This window comes from Rattus rattus, chromosome 14 (assembly GCF_011064425.1).
Source record: "Rattus rattus isolate New Zealand chromosome 14, Rrattus_CSIRO_v1, whole genome shotgun sequence".
In the NCBI taxonomy this organism is placed as follows: domain Eukaryota; kingdom Metazoa; phylum Chordata; class Mammalia; order Rodentia; family Muridae; genus Rattus; species Rattus rattus.
In genome coordinates, this window is record NC_046167.1 from 67888082 (window position 1) to 67908150 (window position 20069).

The 20069-nt window shown below is 44.7% G+C and overlaps 1 protein-coding gene across 1 annotated transcript in view; it reads right to left on the bottom strand.

Annotated features, from left to right (window-relative positions):
* Positions 1-20069, bottom strand: part of LOC116883724 (constitutive coactivator of PPAR-gamma-like protein 1) — an 88815-nt gene that overhangs the window by 22981 nt on the left and 45765 nt on the right. The window contains 4 exon segments of the mRNA XM_032884954.1: positions 7580-7754; positions 10161-10388; positions 12225-12312; positions 19687-19970. Coding sequence (XP_032740845.1) covers positions 7580-7754; positions 10161-10388; positions 12225-12312; positions 19687-19970 — 775 coding nt within the window.

A 20069-nucleotide genomic window follows, 5' to 3' on the forward strand; every position in this document is an offset into this window, starting at 1 on the left:
TTCTTCCATTTTCATTTCACTATCTCTGATGGAAATGTATTAACACGTTTAAAGACATCGAATGTTCAAATAGTATTAAAGGACAGCTGAGATACCTTAAAATGTTTCCTTGAAACTTCACCAACTCAGAACAAACATTCATGTATATCAGCATATACATTTTTGTTTTTATTATTTTAGGTATCAAGAAGAAATCAGTAAAAGCACCATCACCAAGCAAGGCCTGTCCGCGGACGCACAATCTAAGGCATCATCTTCCCATCTGGTTCCCACTGAGCTCCAGCACAGCTCAGCTTCCAGAACCTTTCCCAGCCATGCCAGCATCAGAACATGTATTACCACCACCTCCCCACCCCAGCCCACTACCCCAACACCGACCCCACACACAGGCAGCCAGCCATCCTGGCGGCCCATTCCTCTCCCTGCCTCCCTCATGTCTTCCACAAAGGAGACCTCATACTGAGGCACGGGCCCTTCTGACCAGGTTCCGACACCTGTGACATGTGTTCATCTGTTCATTCACGTTGTCTCTCCCACCCCTATTCCATACATATACCACAAACACATCCTGTTCCCAGCATGCGTTCTCATAGGTGATAAAAACACAGGTTCCCTGTTAGTCTTTCATCTATCTTTGTCACTCTAATACCTCTCCTTTCCACGGCTGTTTTTAGACTATCTCTGATCATTTTTAGCACACATTGTGTTTTACTTATTTTGGGCACAAGATGTTGGTATACACATTTCTGAGTAACAGGCAGTCTCCTCGATGACTGTTTTATTTGGTGTTTTGTATGCATTCTAGGCATCACCTGCCTGGTGCTCACTGAAGCAGTTCCTTTAGCCTCAGTGTCCCGAATCTGTCTCACCTGATATGACATTATGGGGCCTACACCTCGGGGACCCAATGGGTACAGTGGGCACTAGTGAGATCACAGGCACAGAATCGATGGGTGAGGCTATGCCACCTCTCACCGCACTAAGCACTTGGGCATCCACTTGCAATAGTCCTAACAAGGACAGTTCAGGTTGAGTAGGTATAATAAACACACAAGGCTTGCTCCAAAGACACTGGTGTGCAGGACTTGTTTTAGTTTTTTTCCCAGATGCTCAGCTGTTTTTAAACACAATAATATTTGGAGAACTTTTGAGTGTATCACCACTCAATAGCTGTCCAATCACTGGCCAATCACTAGACACATCTAGTAGGTACTTCATCTGCCACGCAGGGATGGCACAAAAGAGCTAGTTGCGGGAACAAGTGCACCCCAGCCTGGTTCCAGAAGCTGAGAAAAAGGGCTAAAACCTTGCTATGCAACAAAATACTAATTATTAACATGAAAAGCACCCAGCACTCTCACCATGCACAGAAAAAATTAAATATACATATATATATATATAATTAGCTTATATTTATATATATACTTATAGCATTTTATTCTTCCTAGCATTCTACACAATGTGTTTTTATCATATCCAACCACTACTCCTCCCAGATCTACACCTCCCTCTGTAAATACATTTTAAATAGCAGACCTAAGAAGGTGACAGGACCCCAGGCTGCCAGGATGGTGCGTGCTGTCTGGCACAAAACCAGAGTGGATCATGGTAGGGCCATGTCAGGAAGCCACATTCAAGTAAGAGTACCCAAAAGGTCATGCTTGACCTGTCACCTCAATCAACATTATTGTCACCTTTTCTACTGACAGAAAAGCTACTGCTTCTAGAAGGAACCCACTTCTACAAAGCAATGGAGATTAGCTTTCTGACAATACCCTAAAACCACGTTTTACTTTAGTAAAACCAATTGTAGAACAGCAAGCATTTATGGGATTTAGGCTCAATTTATAATACTTTACAGAAAACACACTCTCAAATGCAATTTGGGGCCATAAAACACTGCCATACTTAAGCTATTAATAAAAACCCAGTGTTTGCCATCAGACATTAATCATGTGCATGTATCATGGATAGTTTGGGCCTCTACTCCCACCCCAAGAGCAGTAAGCACAGCTCATTCTGTAAGGCACTCCTAGGGGCTCACAGGAGCTGCCTCTACAGCACTGTGCCACAGCAGTACGACTGCAGGGACCCGCAGCAGCCAGACCACCTTTACAAGGGGAAGAAAGACACAGCAAGCAGAGTGGCTTCCCGGACCTGTGACCTGAGTGTATGTGCACCAGGGAGGGGCTGCTGCTATGCCCCGAGACCATCTAGGGAAAATTATGTAAGCACCATTACCTCAGGACAGAAAGAAAAACTGGTACCATGGAATCTGTTCTTTCCTCCTCATGGGAATGGCCCCCTCCCAGACTGGCAGGTGGAGGGCAGTGAGGAGTAAGACACTGCCTCCTTACTCTGAGCACCTCCAAAATCCTCAAGGGGACCAACTAAGAGGTCCTTCTGAAAGCTTTTATATCTGAGGCAGGCACCATCTGGAGAGATGCTGACACTGGCAGGCACACTAGCAAAGACAGACAGAGAAGTGCTGCACAGTCCTCCCTCTCCTCAGGTGTGTGGCTCTTAGCATCTCAGAAACTCAAAAAGTCAAGGGTTAACGAAGAAGCTACTCCAAAGAGTCATGACCGGTGGGGGTGCCAGTCCCGAGCGAGTACTTCCTGTGCTGGTTAGTTTGAAACCTGGGAGAGTAATGCCAGCGCTTGCACTAGAAGCTTGGCTTGGCGAGCTGTAGCCTGCAAACAGCACTCATAGGGGACAGGAACGTCTGGGGTCGGGGAGGGGAGGGAGAGACACACAGGACTGTAATCTCAATACCTGGGGCTGAGGCAAGAAAACAATGAAGTGCAAGGCTAGCTTGAGCTTCAAAGCAAGATACTAATTCAATAAAAACAAAACAAATAAAGCTAGATATAAAAGCATCTCTAATTCTAGAATGTATCAAAATATTCCCCACAGCCAATCGAGCATTTCCCATTCCTGCGCTAACTGCCCAGGTTCTGGACTGCAGGCATGTGCATACTCTCCCCTCAAGAGGCTCTCTCCTTTCTGTCTGCTCAGGAGTTGTGGGGCTCAAGCCTGGGCTTGGGCATGTTGGACAAATGCCCTTCCTATTTCTACCATCGAGCGTGCTGATCCTGTCTCCACACTTCATCCTTTAATAAGTCTATACATCATTCTGAGGTACCAGGGAAGACTTCATAAATACAGGAAATATGAAGCAAAAAACCAATGGCTAATTTTATGAAATGGATGGTGGTTTTTGTTCTATTTTAGTTGAGGCAAGGTCTCATTATGTAGCCCACGCTGGCAGGAATTCACTATGGAAGCTCACATTATGAGTCAGCCTTCTGAGCCAGGAGTACAGGTATATGCTACCATACACGCCTTCAACACATCATGGTGAGTTCACAGAGCTTTATATCCTGAACATTATACTCTGCAGTTGCAGTAAAGACTTCACACTCTTCCTTATCTTGCTGAAGCCTGCATTTCACTTTCATGCCTCCAGTCATTTAGCTCTTCCCATCAGTCCCTGGGATAACAATGGGTCTGCAGTCTCAGAGGAGGGCAACAGAGTTACCCTGCTCTAGACTACTTCTTGCCCAGCACCTAAGAAACTCCAGAGCCTCACCTTTTCAATGGGAGACTCAAGGCTCGGGGGAGGTGTGGCTTCAGCTCCTGCTACTGCTCAGGCCACACCAGTGACAGGGCTCTACCCTCCTGCCCTGCCTTAGTTGAGAGCCCACTCTGGGTTACTGTCTACAGGAAGGAGGATTTAACCTGTTCCACCAACAGCAATCAGAATTTTACTGAAAACTTGAAATCAGCAAAGGTTCTTAGGCTTGTAAGGACAAACTACACTACATGAACACACTACTACTGGGCTATATCCCCAGATTTTCTTGGAGAATTTCCTTTTTTGTTTCTAAATTTTAAAAAATGTGTGTGTGCACACGCGCGTGCGTGTGTGGTGGTTAAGGACAATTCCCACCCCCACCCCAACCCTTCCTGTGGCTCACAGTCATTACAGTCATTCACATATCATGAATGGCCTCACCATGGCAGGTAAGTGCTCCTGATGAGCCTTGCTGAGGCTCTCCTGGCTGCTCTGAGCCTGAGGAAGCAGCAGTGCTCCCCTAACTCTGAAGCACACGGTCAGCGTGAGCTCAGCAGTGTGCATCTGAAGGAAACTCACAAGTAGGCGGTAAAGCTTTCTTTCAAGCACACACTGTCCCCGGGCATCAGGACACTGCACCAGCCATGCACACACTAAGTTCTCATACGGTTTGAACAAATGAAGAAGATTCAGGTTCAAAATGCTCAAGAGGTGATGAGGACAGAAACGCCTCTGCTGAGGGCTGGGAATCCAATTAGACTGTTTATTGATAGGGACGAATTACTGCCATGAAAGTTGATGCTGCTGGTCGCAGTGTCTTTTCTTTTGGATGATTTGGTTTTGATTTTAGAGACAGGACTTCACTATTTACTCCTGGCCTGAAACTTACATAGGCCAGAATGGCTGCATACTTGAGGCAATCCTCCTGCCTCTGGCCCTGAATGTTAGTACTACAGATGGGCACCACCACACTGGGCCTATAAAAGTAGTTTTTTCAAGAACTGTCCATCAATCCTTTTCCTCTTTCATCCCCTGTGAATTTAACTGATGTGTGAAATCTATTCCATTTTATTAGTTCTCCATACTGTGGCTCATAAAACTCTCACCCCATCATTTGCAATCCAAAGTCTTTCAACATTTAATCCTAAGGATCAAATTTATCATTTCTATTCAGAAAGTTTCTATTTGTATTAGCACAGTGATAATACAATTCTCCAAACAGTTGAAATTCTGTGGATTTCATTAACTAACTACACAATGACTATAGGAACTCTTTCTTTCCATACAGAGGACTCATCTCTGTTCTAGTAGTCTACACACAGCTACCCCCACATCTTTCTAGACAGCAGCAGCACTGACCCCAAACCTGAAATGACCGTCTTACTGCTGTAGAATGGTTAAAAACAAAAAGTACAAAAATGAGGAGGGGTATGAGCACTAAGCCTTCAAAGAACCTCAGTAGTGACATGTTTGCTCAACATGGGTTTTAATTCCCAATACACTACAAGTCTTCATGTATTCACCTCAATAAATCATAACCATGTATTATTTACACACACACACACACACACACACACACACACACACACACACACACACACACACACACACACACACACACACACACACACACACACAGAGCTTCTCTCTGTGTAGCCCTGGCTGTCCTGGAACTCTCTCTGTAGACCAGGCCAGCCTCAAACTCGAAAATCTGCCTGCTTCTGTCTCCCAAGTGCTAGGATAAAAGACATGTACCACTGTCACCAGGCCAATCATTCACTTTGTGATTGCCTGTTAAGACACTCCTGCAAGAAGTCTCACACCCGTAGTGCTAACACATGTTGACAGAATTGAGTCCAAACACTAGCCACATCTGACAGAGGTCATCTCACGGCTGTGTGAGAAGATGCTCCTTCATTGCAAACCTACCTGGCTGGCCCCACCCTTGGGTACACTGTTCCTTGGTTCCTTCTTCCCAAACCAAGCCCAGACGCTTCTCAGCTACAGCTCCTCCTGCCCTTTACAGGAGCAGTGGCTTCCAAGAGTGGACACCCCTGCCTGCTGCCCGCTTCTACAGCCTGAGTCCAGAACACGGGCGCTTCTTCACTCTCGTTTCTACTCCAACACACACGTCCTCTCTCTAGAGATTGTTCTTGGTGTGCTACCCCACCCCTGCCCCCTGCAAAAAGAAGAGGAAGAAAGGGAAGAGGAGGAAGAGAAGGGGGAAGAAGAGGAGAGGAGGAGGAAGAGGAAGAGGAGGTGGTGATGGTGGTGGTAGTAATTTTCCAACTTCGTAAAGGAAGGGAGGAGAAAGAAGGGAAGCACAGCCCTGGTCATATCTACATCCTCAAGCCAGGGCCATTCTGCCTCGTCTGAAGAGAAGAAGACATGAGACAGCTTACTGACTTCACCCTTGTACAGTCTCCATGTTCTTTTCTCTCTCACACAGGTCAGCAGCCTGCACATCTGAGGTACCTACCTGAGTCACTTCCTATTTCTTTACCCCAATCTTTTCTTTCCTTGATGGCTCATCCCCAAAGGGTTTCCAAGACTTGCCTGAACCAAGGAACAGGCTTTGCCTGGCCCCCAACACCCTCCATTCCTTGTGCACTGTGCACATGAGCTTTACAAAGACTTGTCCTTGCTGCCTGAAGGCCTGCAGCAGGGCATAAGCGGTCAAGATTGCTCTCTGGGTGTCTCTAGCATGGCAGCACTCTATGACACCAAGACCCCAAGCCTGAGGGGAAGAAGTCAGTCACACCAGGCTCTGCGGGATGGCATAAATGCTAACTGGAAACTTTGAAGAGTAGCCCTGGTTTTGAACACATAAGCAAATCAACAAAAGAGCATCTTTTGAGGATGAACGGTTGGGTATGGGTCCCAGGCTGGAGGCACAAGAGCCCATAGCTTTCTGACCCAGATGGGTCAGGAGTAGAAGCCCTGATGGGTGCTACTCAGCTGTACCTCAGTGTAGCTAACTCTGAGAGAAGGGAAAGAAGGGTGAGCTGTTCTTTACAGCTCAAAGGAAAATTTAACAATCTACTGAATTTAAACCAGGTGTTCTGGATCATAATCTGTCATCCCAGACTTCAGGAGGCTAAGGCAGGAGGGTAGCTTGGAGTTCAAGTCATTCTGAAACACTGTAAGATCCTGTAGATTTGAGTTTAAAGTTCCCATGCTCAGAACTACACAAGCCAGTCAGGAAGTGCTAGCCACGCATGTCACCACCTGGTGAGGCCAACACTTGCTCACCTCGGCCGGAGTCACAACTAAAGGGTCTTTGCATGAGAGAACAGTCCAGAAATTTATAAAATATTCACAATATTCTCATTTTAGATTCTGTGTTTTAGATAACATTTCTGTACTTCCTAGCATATATTGGTTTTTTTGTATTCTTAAATTAGCAGATAAAAGTATAAAGAAGAAAACACAACTTTCCCAAAACTATGACATAGATCTCATAAAGACAATGCTTTGGACCTCGACTTTGACTAGCATTCCAAACAGTCCTTCCTAGTGCCCCTCCCCTCTCCCATGTTGATGAACTGAAGTAGCCACACCCAGGTAAGCCGTGGCAGTCCTGAAGTGAATCCAGCAAGGTGTTAGAGACTTATAGGAGCTGCTCTCCAGACCTCTGAGCTACTAGAGAGCCAGATCTGTGCCTCATGATCAAAGGGGCAGACACAGCATCTTGGCTACTAAAACAAGCTGGTTACAGAGAGTGGTGGGTAGCTGTTGGAGATGTTTTCAGGGCAATGTCAAGTTTAACACTGAAAACCTGCTATTTTATTCTTTTACCAGATAAGCATTATTACTAAAACAGTACCAAGTATGGTTTCTCGTTCTGAGGGCTGGACCCTGGCCTACTGCCCAGAGGACAGCCCACCTCCTACACAAGGAGGGTCTCAGGCAACTCAGCCGCGATACTTCTAAGGCTTTAGAAAATGCACAAGAGATTACGAGGTACCGAGGAAACAAACAATGGATTGTTACAGTACATACATTCTGGTGGAAGTCTGTTCTTTCTAAAAGCAAGTCTCTCAGTTTTCTTTCTGCTTTCTGCCAAACTAAACAGGACTCCGTAAACATACTGACGAACTGGCCTATAGAGCAGGGCGGCCGGAGGCAGGTCTTTGTTGGCTTCATCTTCAATAGAAACAGCAATTTTGATTTCACCCTTTGCATGGAAGAAAGCAGAATAATATTGCACATTTTTCATGTTGAATTTACAAGAAACTCACAGCAATATACTGCATAATCTCCATTAATGACATAGCTATTCTATTCCAATAGCTAACAACTTGCCTACAGTGAGATGTTTAAGATCCACTGGCAGTCTGTGGTCCAAATGTATGTCCAGAGACTCAAAATTAATTCTATATTACTTTATCTTTAATCCAAAAACCAAGAACAAAAGAAAACCACATAGATGAGCCAAAGTTTTTTAAACATCCTACACAGATAACACCAGACAACGAATACAGAAGAAAGCATGAAGAATCTACAACTTTTATTCATGGGTCAAGATGGTCAGATATAATAAAATTTGTAATTTTCAATGACCTGCACAAAATCCAAGGTATGAAATGAAAGTCATATTTTTTTAACCAAGTTTTTCCATAAAAAGTTACCACATGTTAAAGATAATCTCCCTAAGAGAACTTTTTAAAAGCATGTTCTAGGCTTTCTGCCAGCACAGAGGTGCTCACCACCATGTATCCCACCATGGTCAGGGCCACAGACAGCTGCTAGGGCCAAAAAGGAAAGCATCCCACCCCAGCTCAAGTCCAATATGGCAAGACTTTCATCTAACTCAAGACCATGCCACCAAGAGAAAAACCACTGTGGTGTTCAGCAGCTTACTGCTGCCAAACTTCTATTGTGTGGTATTACAATACATCAATGTATTCAAGGAGTTTTACGTATGTATATGTGTAACAAAAATACACAACATGACCTCCAATGCCTATTAAACATTATCTCTAAGTTCTCTGAATAACAATCTTGTATATTTGCTCTTTAACACAAATTTAACTTCAAAATTGATTTTCTCCTTATCTTCAATATGTTCTTTCCTCTTGACTAGTCCAGTGGTTAAATATTCATTCATAGGAGGATTTCTCCTGCTAGTAATTCTCAACAGTACTATGAAGCTTGCTACAAATGTCTCGATCGCGTATCATGGCTCCTCAGCTCATGGGAGATGGTAGGCACTGCAGTCTAAACTGCCCCTATACTGAAAAGTCCTAACTAGCATTTTTACAAATCTGAAAGGACAGTTAGGTTTACTTTTCCCAAGCCTGGACATTCTATCAATCTTCCCTTGATATTTGTAAGAACAGAAGAAAGCTATTAGTACCATGTGTACTCTTCACATGGGTCTACCCAACTGCCAGGCATCAAAGCTGACAGCACGGATGCAGGAGGCTCCAGCGCCCTTGACATGTCAAACAGTCTCTCAAGGAACAAGTGCCATCTCTACACACGTTCTTTTGAAAAATGTCTTCTAAAATGTTGGACTCTTAACTGTACCATAACAAACTGTAACAAAAAATTGCATTTTCATAACTTTTGGTGATTCTTTAGAATAATGTTTGTTTTATGACCACAATCTGACCATTGATGTTCGTGCATGCTCATATTAAACAGTGAGATGAGACTTGGAGGCAGTGACAACCAAAAAGGAATGACTTAAGAGTTAATAATAGCATTAGCTAATACTCTGTGTTTGGATGAGTTGATCTACGGTCCACCTCATGACAACTGTGAGAAAGGAAGGAGTCCTTTGCATTTACTGACTCCATTTTACAAGCCACAAATGGGTTGCAGAAAATAGAGGGATGAAAAAGACAGAGCCCATGTAATGAAGAAAACATGGTGATAGCAAGATAGTAATAAACCAATTCTATATGACAAAGTTATCACTGAAGTGACTTGTGCCAACACATAGACCATAAATCACTGAGAAAATTTAGATACACAGAGATATACTAAGACACAAGATTAAAAAACAATGTCAACAATATGTAGATATTTAGCTACACATTTGGTAAAATACTAATAAGGTAAATCATGCTGCTATATAGAAGATAACTGTCATTTCTAAATATGTACATTTTAACAAAATCCTGTACACCATTTTTGGGTCCTATCATTCAAACTGTCGTCCACAAAGCAGAGGAGCAAAGTGAAAACGCATGAGTGCTATAGAGAGAGATGCTATCACCTACACACAAGTGATAAAGACGTCACACCATTTACAACATTAGGATTAACTGGACATTACAACACCAATGTGTAAAAATTCTTCACTAAGAAAAAAATTATGAGTCATGAAAGAATGAGTCATTTCATTAGTTTAAAAAAAAGTGGTTTTAAATTTTAAAGGAAAGTAAGATTTCATGACTTGCTTTTAAATTGCACTTATAGATATCGATTTTTATCTTTGGTTTAAGGTTTAAAAACGAAATATTTTATAAAGATCAAAAAGGAAAAAAGAAAGAAAAGAGGTCTGCAAAAGGGAACCAGGGATGCGCAATGCTGTCACATACTTAAAACTGGTCCGAGGAGGCCGGGGTAATACCTTTGTCAGGACGTGGAAGATGTAGGGGTACATCAGTCCCTTCTTGTGTCTGTGCTCAGCCACTCTCAGCACCTCAGGTGCAACGGGGGGCAAGGGAGGTGTGGTGATATCCATGTGGTTCCTGGTGGGCATTGACAGGAGGCACGGGATTGGCTGAACAGTGCCCATGTGACTCCCTTTGCCTTCAGCTAGCTGGCTTCCCGAAGAGGCAGTGGATGAACCTTCTACCTACAGAGCAAAGGCAGAAAGTAGGGAAAGGCTTTATGTCCCATTCTCTCATTATCTCAAATATACAAGGGCACTTGCTCACCTAGTGACTCCTGCCTAGAATGGTCAGATTCAGTACCAACCAAAAGGCAGGGTGGGCAGAAAACACTCACTTACCTCTCCTCAGACTACTTTATGCCCCAAAACACCACCAACACACACTGTGCCACAGAGGACAGCACATACTGTGTCCTATAGTGTAAGGGACAAGACTCACCTCAGAAAACAACTCCAGCTTCTCCTGACCCTGGGGCTCCCTGCATCGAGTTTCCAGCTCTCTGAAGCTGCCCTACAGTCTGAATATCACCATGTGTTTTTGTTGTCCTTAAGATCTTGCTAATGTTTTACTCACTAGGGAACTAGCACTCAAAGAGGCTATGCATTTGACCACTGTTCTATAATTAGCATTAAAAAAACTGAGTTCATACCAGGTCTGACTTCAGCCTTGTAATTGTTGGCAATAAAGAACAAAACTCCCATCTAAAACTTTCTCTCTACAGTCATGATAAAGCCCTACATTTAATTATACACAGGCAAAAGTAAAACAAAGTAATAACAGCAACAATGCAGAACACCACAAATCCTCTCTCTAAAACAATCTAATCCCATAAAAACAATGACTCAGACCTAGAAACGCCAACTCTGAAAAATGGATAATATATTCCTAGGTGAAAAATGCCCACTCTGTCAACAGCTGCGAACACAAACAGCAGGCATGGGCACAGGACATGAAAGCTGGACCACAGTGGACTAACTCAGGGTTGTACCAATGCCAGGCAAGGCGCCAAGGAAAAGAGAGGCAGATCCAGATGCCCTGGCATACTCTGAATTGTCTGAAAAACTGCCAGAAGGTAATTATTATTTGCACGATAAACTCTTCTTGATCAGAGTGCTGGAAACGAGAACTGCTTATTGCTTGATTCGGTGCCACCCTAAAACATGTGTGTTTTCCTGTCTTGGAATAAACGTCTTCATTACAAGGGTATGTAATTGAGTGCTAATTTTATCCTTTAATACACAGGTGCCAAGTTTGATCTTAGAAGAACCCATGAAAAATTCACAAGAGTTGTCTACACTTTTCCCTCTTCCATAAGAACATAGAAACAAAACAGTGCAGAGTATTCTGCCAGATTCTTTCATGAACAAACAGCCGTTCTCATGAAGTGTTTGTGTTGCTTCTATCTAACTGATTCACCATCATCCGGTTGACTAGGAGTTTTAAATGAATTTCTGGTACCCAGATGAAGTTGCCCATCCCTGTTGAAGCAAAAGTCTTGTTCCCCATCAGGGACCACAAATCTTGCAAATCAAAACAGGATTTCCAGATGGCTAGCAGACAAAGCAGGTAAGGTGGAAGTAGACTTTACCTGGCCCCTATTTTTTTCTCTTCTTTTGAAGAGAAGTGTCTCACTGTGCATCCCTGACAGGCCTGGAACTCACCGACCTGTCTGCCTCTGCCTCCCTGGTGCTGGAATTAAAGATGAGCACCCACGCCCCAGACACTTCTGCTTTCTACAAACACTCCAGGGCCTTCTCAGTCGGTCTTCACAAACCCCCTTTAAACGAGGGCACGAGAAGGCTCACCTACCAGGTCCTGGAGAGGAAGGAGTGTTATGGGCGCCATCCTTCCCAGGCCAAGCTGACTGAGGGAATTGTAAGCAATCCTTCCCTTCCCTGAGCCCTCTAGAGAGCATATGACACGTGACACATTTCAGAAAGATTTTTTCTTTAACTTGGTCACCTGTGTACATGACCCATCAGGAACTAAAGAATAGAAGGTGTGCGTGGGTTCTATACCTTTACTTGGTCTCCTGGGTCTCCCCGTGCCAGTGGCTCTGCATGGCTTCCTGTCTTCTCCCAGCCAATCTTGTTCCCGCTGATGTGGCTAAACACAGATGAACAGGATTAATAAATACTGTGGACTAAACCACCTCATGGTGAAGAAGTCCCAAACTCAAGCTGAGACTCAACAGCAAGAGCAGTCACTTTTCAGGCTCTAATGGCTGACAGCTTCCTCGAAACTTTATTTCAGGTATATTTCCTCCTACTTCAAAGGGAAAAGAGGCTATCAGGCATGAATTCTAAGTGCAAGGTAACAGCACTCTTGTAGGTGCGCCACCTTCACGGGGAAGGGTGTTAACCATCAGTAAAAAGGGAAGAAATTAGGATATAGGCAGAGGAGAGAGAGGAACTCAAGTTCAGGGAACTTGTTTCTATTTGGCAAACATCTTGGTAAAACAAAACCAAAAAACGGAGGAGGGGGAGTGGGAGGAGGAGGGGGAAACAAAGAAAGAAAGAAAAGAAAGAAAAGAGAGAGAGAGAAAGAAAGAAGGAAGAGAGAGAGAGGAGGAGGAAGGGAAGGGGGATGGGGAATGGGAAGGGGGGGGGAGGGGGAGGAGAGGGGAGGGAAGGGAAGGGAAGGGAAGGGAAGGGAAGGAAGGAAGGAAGGAAGGGAAGGGAAGGGAAGGGAAGGAAGGGAAGGGAAGGGAAGGGAAGGGAAGGGAAGGAAGGGAAGGGAAGGGAAGGAAGGGAAGGAAAAATGCCTGCAGCCTCTGAAAACACTTTATTATGCTTAGCAGGATTTTCAAAACCTGAAATACAACAGGTGAGAGTTGAGTGTCCTGGGTAAGCATTACTTCATAAACCCTCCTTAACTTTTATTTAAGCAACACAACATTATCAGTCAAGTAAGCATGGTCCCTAGCAAAGGTGAAAAGTAATGTCCTATAGGTAGTGGGGACACAAAGGTCATGTAAGAGAGCCAGCAGGCAGGATGACTCCAGGTGAAAATGGCCGGGGCCCTTCTGGGTGCATGGTCCCAAAACCCACCCTTCATTGGCAGCCCTCTATACCTACCTAAATTACCTCTGTGATAACTGCAGAATATGCCACTTCAGGCTACTGACTTGCCTCTCTAATTCATCCATATGGCAAATGGGGAGATTTAAATCAATCAATTTCATTTTAGTTTTATGCAAAAGAGGTAAGAGGAGCATTACAAAGGCTGTAACGCCCATCTTAAACCAAGAGTGTTGCTCCATGTGGTGACACCCCAGAGTTTTCTTGATTCCACTAATTACATGGCAGGGTGTTCTAGCCAAAGACAGCAGTCAACATAAAAAGGTGAAGGGCTTCTACTGTGCCTAGGTCTCTAGGGTTGGAGAAAGCATTGCTCTATACATTATCACTACTTGTATAAAAACCCAATTTCAACTTAAAACACAGTGATAACCAAGAGGCAAAATGAGCACAGTCACCTCTAGTGAGTAAAGGACCCTGTGAGGGAAGGGGGAGGTTGCTCTGACAGCTGAGTGGGCAGACCTGAGAAGGGTCTAGTCACACGTCTATCACTAACCTGTTGACTACATGTCATTCAGCTATGAATCAGTAAACGAGCAGCCAAGAATGTAGAGCTGTGGCTTATGTGACATAGGGAGGCATAATTCTAAATCACTCAGTGTACAGCCAAGAGCAGACCTTGCTTATGTCTTATGTGATACAAAAAACAGCAAAGGTTCTGAAACTGCTTATAGACAACAGAAGTGCCTGAAACAGTCATGGGACACACATCTGTGTGCTGCATTTCTGGGATGCCTGAAGTTACCTAAGTTACCTGAAAACTGGATGGCAACAGTAGGAAGGAAAGCTGAGGGGAGGGGACGCACTTGTCTACGGGCTCCACTGCTGAGGAGCAGTACTGTGCTGCCTGACACCCTAGAGAACCCACCAAATACCGGAAGGTGTCCGTGTTCTGTTCTACATGCACTCAAGTTAAAAATACAGGAACGCCATCGCCCCGATGCTCACAAGACAGACTATCATTAATGTTCCTGGAGAGTACCTTGACACTAGCCAGCGTTCAAGCAGTCTGACACAGTCACGGGGGCAGCCATCACTTCACAATGTAAGAAAGCCAAGTATGTGGCTATGACAAATGCTTTTCTCTGAAGAACAGATGTAGTTCAGCATTCTATAATTCACTTGACACCAATAGTAACACCTTAACCCTATTCTTAGAACCAGATGTCTCACTAACTTGCATTACCTCTCTTCGGCTCTCTTTCACCCATACCCCCATGGCATGAGTCTTTGATGATCAATTCAGGCCCAGAGAAGTAAGTCTAACCCTGACTCCCATGAAAAAGAACTCGGTCTCAGACGTACTGCTCCAGACTGTGCCACATATTGTCCCAGGACAGTGGCTGTAGATGTAGTTCTATGTACATGCAAAAACACAGCAAGCAAGCAACCACTTCACCTCCAACCCTGTGGAGACAGAGAGCAGTGCCAGTGGAGGCAAGGTCAGCTTGGTGACTGTCAGGTAGCACCACTGCACTAGTGAGGCTTAGATCCCAAGCACCACAGCTCAAAGAAGCAAGGGGTTCCAGACCCGAACAACCCATTTCATAAAAGGTCTTCCCCATGTACCCGGAGTCCCAGACCCGGACAACCCATTTCATAAAAGGTCTTCCCCATGTACCAGGAGTCCCAGACCCGAACAACCCATTTCATAAAAGGTCTTCCCCATGTACCAGGAGTTCCAGACCCGAACAACCCATTTCATAAAAGGTCTTCCCCATGTACCAGGGGTTCCAGACCCGGACAACCCATTTCATAAAAGGTTTTCCCCTTGTACCAGGAGTTCCAGACCCGAACAACCCATTTCATAAAAGGTCTTCCCCATGTACCAGGAGTTCCAGACCCGAACAACCCATTTCATAAAAGGTCTTCCCCATGTACCAGGAGCTCCAGACCCGGACAACCCATTTCATAAAAGGTCTTCCCATGTACCAGGAGGCCATGGCTCACAATTTTTGAGCCACCAGTGTCTGTGAGCTTTGTATGTGATAAGATTAATATGACAGAGCTAGCAGACAGCTAGAATATAGACTCTTCTGAAGGAATAGAGATCAAGGTTATTTTCCCTAACATATAAAGTCTGCATTGCCTCAATGGAAAGAGCTTAGAAATGTGTTAAAGAATAAAAATGTAAATGTTAAGTTCTGGCACACAAGCCCAACCATCGGGAAGAGCGCTCATCCACTGCATGCAAACTATTCTGTCAATTCTGCCCATAATGTCCTTGAACTCCAGGGCAGGGAACATGAATTCTCCGTTAGCCACCTTTGAAGAGGAGGAGAGGGGGAAGGGAGGGAAGGGAGGGAGAGGAGGGGAAGGAAGGGGAGGGGAGGAATAACAAAAAAAGACCCTGTCTAAAGTCTATTTCCTGACATACTAAGTCCAAGAGCTGAACAAAGTCCTTTAGCTATTTTACATCACAGAACCAAATCACTGTTTTAGTTGTGCATTGCTCCAACAGTTAATTTTTGAACAGTGTGACAGTTGCCAGTTATTCCAGATATATTAGCTTATACAATTCATAACCAACCCTACAACCCCTCAGAGAATATGCTCATCCGCGTGAAGGAAGTTACATGGCCACAGCTAAAAAGGCCAAGCCAGCCCCACAGGGCAAGGAGCAGCCCGGCAGGCTCTAGAAGGTAGGCTGCTCTCAGAGCTCATTCTCCTCAGCTGGGTGTGACCCTGAGACTCACATGCTGTGAGAATTGGTGGAGAAGCCTATGTAGGAAATACTACCCTACTACTAGGATCACAATGGAGTCTCTCTTCACTTAACACATGCATCTACGCTCACAAAGACAAGTCTTTACAAGGCCCAAAACTGAAACGCCCCTTTTCTCAAAATAAGGATTTTTTACATACACATTTAAAACCATCAATAAAGAGTTAGCAGTATTTATCAAGTATACACTATTTATTAAACATTAAGTATTCCTACGTCATACTTCCATGCATAAATATACTTAAGTATTTTAAGTATAAGAAAAGAGAAAAAGGGCAAGCTGTTCCCAGGGCATGACTAGTATTAGAATGTGTATTAGAATTAGTGTATGCAGAGAGAAACTAAGGGTCATACAGCCACTCGTCTTTGGCTGGTCCCCATCTAGAGTAGAAATCATGCAGGATTCTTTGTGTTTTTAATGTTTGAATTCTAAGTAATTGTCTACTACAGGTGGTAATTAGAAAAAAATGTGTAAGAAGGTAACGCTTCCAAGATATTCATCCCCTTAGATTTAAATCTTACAAGCCCAAATAAGTCTATGAAAGTAATACAAAATAAACAGCTTCAGTGCAGACTCAACTGTAATTCTTAATCCAAAACATAACAACAAAGGTTCAATAAAGGCCAGGAAAGGAAAAACAAAAACACAAACAAACAAAAAAAATCATTACCAACTGAGTTTTTTTTCAATTTTTACAAAAAAAGCAGAGCAAGAAGCATGCTCTGTGTCTGTCCTGACAGAGGGAGAGAGCTACTCAGTTCAAAAGTGCACCAGTCTTCCTGAGCTTTGTTTTATTTTATTTTAGCTAAACTAACTATCCTAGGCATAGACAACAGGCTGGTTCAGTCGCTGCCCTAGGTACAGACAGGCCTGTTTTCCTACACAAACACTGTGTGAGAAAAGTCTGCAGAAGTCACCAATTAAAAGCCAGGCCTAGACTTCCCATTGGCATGCCCACACAGCTCACCTCTTCTGCTGAGCTGTCTCTCCAGTCCACTATCTTTAGTCATTTAAAAATATTTATTATTTGAAGGAAACTTTTCTTGCTTTTGATTTCTTCTGTAACATACCCCATCATCCATCACCTGCCTGACTTAAGGTTGGGGGAACTAGAACCACTTACTCTGTACGTCATCCTAGACCAAAGTCTGCTATGGTTCCAGGCCAGGATGGTAAGTAAGTACCACACAAAATGTGATATGGAGATGTTTCTAAATTAGAAACTGACAGTCTGGTCTTTGCCTCTGCATTTCATCCTAACAAGTGAGTGTTTACAGGGTGTATCGTGCTTGGGCAGAAGTACAGACATAGTCTTGGGGGTGACAGCTGCAAGAAGGGTCACATAGAGGGAGGTGTGTAATTATGAGGGAACGCTTTCCTTGCTATTTTACAGTGTCCAGGCCGGGGACCAATCAGCTCTGCAAGGCCAGGCCGAGAGACCAGCACCTAACCTGTCCTCTGTTCTCTAGATTCCCATCTGTGTTGCTACTGTAGACTGTCCCCAGCACCGCACACCATCAGAGCACACTTCCCCAACTATGTCCATGGCCAGCCAGCAAGTGCTCAAGCATTTCTTGGGTAAAGGAATAGATAGATAACTTCCTTTCCTTCAAGACTTTCCTAAAAACATAGTGTTAGTCAAGTCCAAATCAAAGTAAGATCCTGACTTACTATTCCTACTGGTTTTCTTTCTGTTTTGCTTGAGTTTTGGGACATAAGATCTCACTCTGTAGCCTGGACTGGCCTCAAATCCACAGCAATCCTGCCTCAGACTCCACATGCTGGAACTATGGGTTTTATTTATTATGAAGATACAAAGCTGACGTCATCTTTATGTTTTGGTATAAGGCCTCGTCATCCCACCCACGCTGTCTGAGCACTCGGGCCCATGAGAGCCTGCGCGTCGGCCTCCTGAGCAGCTGGAGTTATCACTATACAGCCCGATGTGCAGAGCCACTAAGAGCAGCAAGCTATTCTCATATGCGGCATATAATGTGCCCTACATACATTTCCCATAACTGCCTAAGACCCACCCAGCATCCCATTCATAAACCCAAAGGGTATCACAGCATCTGCCATAAGCAAAGCTTAGGGTCCAGGGCCTCAGGAACAGGCACCCTACCTCCTTCGCCACCACCTCACATTCCTAACACAATCTCATACTCACTGTCCTAAGTGAGGCAACCAATTCAAGAAATTAGGTCCCCCAGTCACACACCTGAAGTCCAGCCTTGAGGGTGTATGGTCAAGTTTCCTGAAAGACACTTTCCCTACAACAGTAGCAAGCGCTAGTTGCCAGGATGAGAGGTCCACATCCTTCTGTAGGAACAGGATGCATAGGAAATAGTACATGACAGTGTTCACAGGAACCTCAGGAGATAGAGACAGGGAGAGTTCTGGGAACCCAGGAGCAGCCAGGCAGAGTCTTTAATACAGCAATGAGCTGAAGGCACTCTTACCCTAACCTGAGAATGGCACTCTCAATGCCCACCCTCCACACTCGGCAGTCACCACCCACCTGTCCAAGGACTAGCCAGACCTGGTTTCTGGAGCCCTATCTCTCAAGGCTCAGAGTCTACAGCTTTCTTCTTCTGCCTTCTGCCAGTGGTTCTTAATGTAACACATACTCCTTGTACAGATACCTACGTCTTCAGACCCAGTGCAGTGTCTCAGAACCCAAAAGCTTCTTAGACTACCTATCAGCTGCCTTCACATGTGAGGAGAGTCACGGGGTGCTTGTTTAAAATGATCATTTCTGGCACGGCAATCCAGAAACTTTAATTCAAAAGATCATAAATGTATCAACCTGCTAAATAATTCCTTTAAACGTACAAATACTGGATAATAATTCTTTGCTTCCATTGGACTGTGCACACACAGGCAGTGAATATTTATCAATTTTATATTTCTCTGCTCCAGACGAGATGTGCAGACTCAGTGAACACTGACCCGGGTGAACACACATCAGCTTCTATTTTGTAGTAGATACACCAGGGAAAACTTGCAGGAACGCTGAGCACTGCCTCTCGCACCTCTCACATCTGAGTGCAAAGGTAAGCGCAGCACCCACCAGCCTTGTTGGGCAGTCACACAGTAGTAGCCTGCCCTAGTTATCTGTCCCATCAAGCAGTGCTTAAATTGGCAAAAGGACACTGGACTCACAGGAAAGACAATTAATTCTTTCCCTTTTCCCAAACAGAATACCTTAGGGGACAAGGGAGATACACTAAGATTTCTGCAATCCAATTTGAATCAGCTGTCCATTTGTGACTTCTGATGCTCTCTAGGAAGAAGTCTCATCTGAATCCAGGCAGCATTCTACACTCTGGCAAGGCAAACAGTGCTGTTTCAAGAATGTCCCTTTAACTAGCTGCTGAGTTTGGATGAAGGGAAAGTTTGGGCTCTCTTCTCCAGGAAACCCAAAGGTTCAGGCTGTCAGGGGAGTTGATGTACCTGATGGGCCGGTGGTGCCACAGAGCAACCCTCATATTTGAGCCACAACATAAATAAGTTACTTTCCAACTTGCCCAGATTCCTGGGATCTCCAGCTTTGGGGCTAAAACAGCAAGACCTAGGTCAAACAGCACCTACCTGTGGTAGACAACTTTGGGCTGCAGAATGAAGGAAGCCCTCAGTTCGCAGCACCAGAGCACTCTGTGATCTTGAATACTCACTTGGTTGCCCCTCCACTGCCCTCATCGTTGTCTGATGAGGACGAGGTAGACGAGCCAGGGAAGTAGGCGGAATCCACGTGATTGGGGCTGCCGCTCTGGGCCAGGTTGATGGGCGAGGAGCGCTCATACAGCGGTGTGTGCTTCCCCTCGTGAGGAATGTTGCTGTAGCTGTTCTGCTCTGTCAGGTTCTTCCCGCTAGAGTCCAGGGCAAGGGCAGGCTCAGGGAGGCTGTATGGGTATGGAGCCTGGCCTGGGGTGCCCCCTGGGCTGGGCACCTGTGGGACCTGAAATGCAGAACACAAATCAGTGTATAGGGCTGGCGGGGCCTGAGGCAAGACTGAATTAGTTTTGTCCTCTTCAGTCATTTCTAATCTGACAAACTG